Raw genomic sequence first — 6,000 nt, 5'->3', positions numbered from 1 at the left:
TAGACATGTCCTCTTCTGTCCAGGGCAAACGTGCATGAGTGTGTCCAATGAATCAGACATGAGCCACAGGAGAGGAAGGCCCTTTGCAGAACTGCTTAAATTCTGCCCAAGAGATAGATCTGCCCCAGGAGGCCTGATGACCCCAACCAGCGGTGAGTGGCCAGACCTAGATTCCTAAGAGCAGAGGGAGAAAAACAGAACTGGCACTCAGAGAAAATGTAATATTCCCAGTACAGACCCAGAGAAACCCACAAATGTACCCCAATAAGTGAAGTCAGTTTTGCTCATCTACTAACTTGCTGTAGTCCAAAGTAGTCAACACTTGATTCCATGAACACCGGGCACACCAGCCCTTTCCTGTCCCTCACCTCTCCTCCCTCCTCTGTTCAGACCTGGAGGGTCAGAAGCCTCATCTAGTAAGCTGGGGGCAGGACAGGAGGCAGAGAGAAACAAGGTGTAAAACTGAACAGAAGCTTCCCACTCACTCCCCACCCAATGTGCACACGAATATATTAATGTGCATGAACTAGATATATTCATTACTAAAATGAGGCTATTCTTGAAGCTAAAAATGACAGGAGAACTATTTAATTGTTAAGAATGAGCTAGCTGACTCTGTTGGCTCCCCAGGACTCTCTCGAAGTGTGAAGAACAATCGCCTGGCAGCTGAGGGGGGGAAGAACAGAATTGTTAAAATAATAGTTTTTTAATATGTAGGAAGACGAAAAGGCATTCAGACCCGGGGAACAGGGTGCCCAGCGGTGTTAAAGGGGTGAGAGTCTGAGGAAGAGCAGGTGGGTTGAGGTGGCCAAAGCAGAGGGCGTGAACAAGGGAGGTGGGGCCAGCTCACAGGGAAGCCTGTTTTCCATGCTCTGAAGTGTGTCCTTCATTCTGCTGGAGACGCAGCTCTCTGAGGAGGCAGAGATACAGTCTGTTGGGTAATTGCAGAAGATAACCCTGGCAACGGCATGGACAGAGACTGGAGTCTCTTTGGAGGTCACTGCTGTGATTCACGTGAAAGATGAAGGCCTGGATTAGGAGAGCTGTGGCTGGAACGGAAAGAGCGTGGATCTGAAAACCTGTCTGGAGGCAGCATTGTCGGGAACTAGCCACTCTTTGGCTAGAAGGAGTGGAGGAAAGAGAGAAGTCAAGGGTGACACCTTCTTAGAGGCTGGGCAACAGGTAGCTGAATGTGCCAGGAGCCTAGATAGGAAATAGAGGAGGAGGAGGAACTCGGAAGGAAAATAATGAGGTCAGTTTCAAACATGGTGAACCGGAGGTGCTATTGGCAGGACTTTCCTGGGAAGACGCCTGAGAAGCAGCTAGAAGTCTGGTCTTGGAACAGCAGAGAGGTTAAGGCTGGTGAGATGGATGCATCTGTCCCACCTCGGCATCCTCTGCAGGAGTGGCTCCAGCATGAGGCACTCATCCACACTGGAAAAATTCTTCCAATTACTTTTTAGCACATCTTAGAAGCAGAAGAGAAAAATGGATCGCTTTTTTACATTTTCATTACATTCATTCTAAAATTATACTCTCCTGATTTCCAAGGACTTCCAGTGCCTGGTGTTGATATATAACCACGTAACTTCACCCTCTGTATACAATGCTGAATTACTTACGCCTCTCCCAGGGCTCACTCCTGACATGGGATGTCAAACAGAAATAGAACATGCATCTCCTGCATCTGGGCTGAAACCTTACAGAGAAGTCTATGGGCGGCCATAAATAACCCCGCATGTTCCTGGAAAGGAGCTGTGTGTGCGGACAGCGTAGGGTCACTGCAGATTTATGAGCGCGTCCCCCAGGCCGCGGCTCGCACAGCCAGCGCAGGGGCCCGCGGACGGCGGGAGGTCCGAGGCAGCACCACGATGAAAGGACGGCTGGTCCCAGGGCTGTGGGACACCTGGGCACCCCAGGGCCACAGGACACCTTTCCATTTTCTAGCGTTTCTACTGCTACTCTTACAGCCAGGAAAAGACCCTGAGGGTCACTGAATCCTGAGTGTGTTTTCTTACAGCCGTTCGAATCTGTCACCAAGCGCACTAGACAAACTTCTGCTATTGTGGCTACAACGTCTCCCCGCTCTTCCACAAGCGCAAAGGTCGGCTTTAGGTGCACTGTGCGTGGGTGGGCACTGCCTTCCCGTCTCTTCTTGCTTTTCTTTCTCATTTCCCACACTCTTGGTTTCCTCTCTCTCTCTCTCTCTCTCTCCCCCTCATTATCCTATGAAACTCCTCTTCTTGTGCATAATCTGGAGTAAATGACTTTACCTCTCAAGCCCTTCACTTTCTCACTTGTAACATGAAAGTGTAAGACCAAGTGCTTGTCAAACTTGAATGTGCAAGCGATGCCTCTGAGGATGCTGTTAGAATACAGATTCTGATTTAGTATCAGAACACTGGAGGGGGCCCAAGGCTCCACGTCTCTAACAAACTCAGGTGATTTTCATGCTGTTGACCCGAGAACCTCACTTTAAGTACGAAAACAATCCCGGACGGCAGGGCTCCCTTTCCTTGTACCCGCCGTCCATTGGTAGAGCCTGCGAGGAGAGCCGTGGTGGGAGTGCTGGGGATACTTCAGCCTCCGTGGAGGGAAGTTGAACGTGGTAAAATGCTTTCAAAATAAGCACATCAAATATCTGCCTTCAATGAAAGAGATGATCTCTAAGGACTATTATCATTCCATATTTTAAAACATTTGTGTTTTTCTTCAACATGGAGCATTTCTCAGAAGCTGTTTACATATGAAAGAGTCTAATGAACTCATCAGTGTTGATGCTGAATTATGGAGGACTTTTTAGAAATAAAGAGAGTGGAAATCATAAAATAAGGGTCAACAAGCAATCAAAAAGGATAGACGGTTAACTAACCAAAAGTTGGCTCATAGAAAATGGTCTTAAGATAGCCCTTTGGGAAGAATGTTCAAGAGAAAAGAGAAGATGTAAATAAACACTACAGTAAGTAGAAAGGGAAAAATAACTACAGACATAGGAGATGTTTTAATAATTTTAAGGAAATATTATGAGTGAACAAACACCAGAAAACGTCAGAATCCAGAAGCAATGGGTATGTTGTTTTAAAAGTATAAAAATGAAAAAATTTTAATGTGAAAGAATGGAAAACTTATTCAGACAAATAATATTTAAGAAAACGAGAACGTAATAAAAAGCCTTCTCCCCAAACTCACACCCAGACACAAAAGCCAGGCACAGAGGGACTTACAGGTGTGTATTATCAAAACTTCAAACAGCAAATAACCCTTATATTATACAAGTTTCCTAATAAGAAATAATAATAAAAAGGTTGTTTACTTGACTTGGGGTGGTGAAGCCATAACACATACTTTTATCAACCAATGTCACTTCAATAAAGTCAACAAAAAAGTTTAAAAAATAATGTTGAAGAAGGAAAAATGTATAATCTAGATGTCAAAACAAAACTGGGACAATACAAGGAGAGAATATTGTAGGTCCATTTCACTTAGAAATACAAAAAAAAAGTAAAGAAAAGAAATATAAAACACTGACTAACAGAATGTAACATATATTTAAAAATAAGTCATCATAATAGTTTACCCCAGATATTGGAGGATTATTAAACATTATAACATCTATCAATCCACTTCAAAATTTAAAACAGAAAAGTCATGGTTATCTCAATAAATAATGAGAAATCACTTTATTTAAGTCAGCACATTCTTAGTAAAACTTCAGAGGATAGGGATATGAAGTTTATCTTTCAAAAACCTATAGCAAACAAACTACATAATGAAGACATTTTAGAAGGTAGGGAATAAAGCAAAGATACACATTTTAACCACTACTGTTGACCACAGTTTGGAAGGTCTTACCCAATTCACTAAGATTTTAAAAAAAAAGCAAAAGATTGCCCTGACCAGTTTTGGTCAGTTGGTTGGGCATCGTCCCACAAGGTGAACGGCCACCAGTTGGTTTGATTCCCGGTCAGGGCACATGCCTAGGTTGCAGGCCTGGTCCCCAGTCGGGGAGCATGTGAGAGGCAACTGATCGATGTTTCTCTTTCATGTCAATGTTTTTCTGTCTCCCTCTCTTCCTTCTCCTCTTAGAATAAATAAAATCTTTTTAAAGAAGGCCAAAGATTGAAAAAACAGAAAGAGTTGCTATGCTTTGGAGAGACACTGCTCATTTATACAGAAAGCTAAAGGAAATTAAACTAACAAATATTTAAGTTGATGAGTAGATGAATGAATCAATAAATGAATGAATGAATGAATGAGATGGTTCAGCAAGATCCCTAGACAGGAGGTCAACACAGAAACACAGCAGTATTCAAGCAGCACTCCTAGAATGGCAGCTTGGGAAGTTCCACACGCCTCCTCTGTCTTAGTCTGTTCAGGCTGCTGTAACAAAATACGACTGACTGGGTAGCTTTAAAACAACAGAAATTTATTGCTCGTAGTTGGAAAGGCTGAAGTCTAAGATTGTGCTGTCAGTATAGTCATGAGGGACCTCTACCAGGTCCCAGACTTCTTGTTGTACCCTCACATGGTGTGGGGGGCTTGCTGAAGGGTATCTCTGGGGCTCCTTTCATAGAGCAGTCATCTCATCCCCCAGGGCTCCGCCCAGTCACCTCCCAAAGGCCCCACCTACTAACAACACTGTGTTTGGGAGATAAGATTCAGTGTATATAGATTTGGAGGAGACAGATTCAGCTCATAGCACTCTCGCCAGGGGAATAACCATTATCGGTGAAATTTATAAAAACAGTGATCTGAAGTCTCTGGGAATTTTTCTAAAGGCATACAGCAAATGGAGAAACATTTGTTCACGAAAACCTACTAAATCTCAGTGAGCCAGTGGTATTTGAGTCACAACCTACTCCTTACCTGGCTCTCTCCACCCTGTCCATCCACCAGCACAGTGTGAAAGAAGTTCTACTGTGGGCAGATGTTGCCGGGAAGACAGGGCTCACTCTCACCCCATTTTCAGTCTAGGGATATAGTTACCCCTTGGGAGGAGCAGCTTGTCAGCAGTTCGTGTCCCCCAAACCCAGAGGTCTGGGCCTCCCCCACACTCATAAGGTGCAAAATCTACCCTAGACATAGCAGGCCAATAATACTTGGCCCAGGTCACCCTGAGCCTAGCTCACTTGTAGGGTGGAGGCTCTGTGGTTGAAGAAGTAAGGCAAGAAAACCAGAGATTGCCACTATGCTCAGAGTTGTGCTCATGGAGCAAGGATACCGCTCCAAGGGCAGTGGGCCATTGTCCCCGGCCCCAGCTCCAGAGCAGCAGTGCAGAAGTTCTGCTCAGTGGGGAGGCAGGCTGTAGGAACGGAGAGCTGAGCTCCACTTATCTCCCTAAAAAGTCTGACTTTACTTGCAACAGAGAGTGGAAAAGTTCAAGCTAAAAAGCATTTTGATAGACAGTAAAGATTTTGTTGTGAGGCAGTTAGAGAAGATGTGTAGCGTTGGAATAGCAGTGAGCAAAATGGTGGATCAGTTAGAAGTTCAGTAAAGAGACTCAAGGAAGACAGGGAGACAGGTCAGAACTGTCGTGGGCTTGAAACAAGCTTCAAAGACTGGCTTCAGCAACTTGCCTCTGCAAAAGGCCTGACTTTAATCTGATCAAATTGTGGAGCAATATACACTCAAAAGCAATGCAGAAAATTCTATGTTGTCATAAATGCCCAGTTTCGGCAAAAAATTTGCAAGATATGCACAGAAATGTGAAAGTGTAATTTATACACAGGAATAAAAGCAGACAAAAGAAACTGCCTTTGAGGACAGCCAGATGTTGACTGGACAGAAACTTAAAAATAATTATTACAAATGTGTTAAACTAACAAAAGGATATAACATTTAAAGAATCAAAGGAAGGTATGATGGCAGTGTCACATTAAATAGAAAATATCAATAGAGGTAGAAATTATTTAAAAGGACCAAATGAAAAGTTTGGAGTTGAAAAGCAAAATAAACAAAACGAAAAATTTACTAGAGGGGCGCAAAAGCAGATTTCAGCTG

At 43.7% G+C, this 6,000-nt stretch overlaps 1 protein-coding gene across 1 annotated transcript in view; it reads right to left on the bottom strand.

The window, feature by feature from the left end:
- Window positions 1–1,778: 1,778 nt before the first annotated feature.
- LOC149995113 (myosin-14-like) overlaps window positions 1,779–6,000 on the bottom strand; it is a 30,797-nt gene continuing 26,575 nt past the window's right edge. Inside the window, exon 14 of the mRNA XM_090259122.1 lies at window positions 1,779–1,895. Coding sequence (XP_090115248.1) covers window positions 1,779–1,895 — 117 coding nt within the window. The remainder of the gene's footprint in view (window positions 1,896–6,000) is intronic.

This window comes from Furipterus horrens, unplaced genomic scaffold, assembly GCF_987537825.1.
Source record: "Furipterus horrens unplaced genomic scaffold, mFurHor1.1.pri manual_scaffold_13, whole genome shotgun sequence".
Classification (NCBI taxonomy): domain Eukaryota; kingdom Metazoa; phylum Chordata; class Mammalia; order Chiroptera; family Furipteridae; genus Furipterus; species Furipterus horrens.
This window is presented reverse-complemented; position numbering and strand designations above follow the sequence as displayed.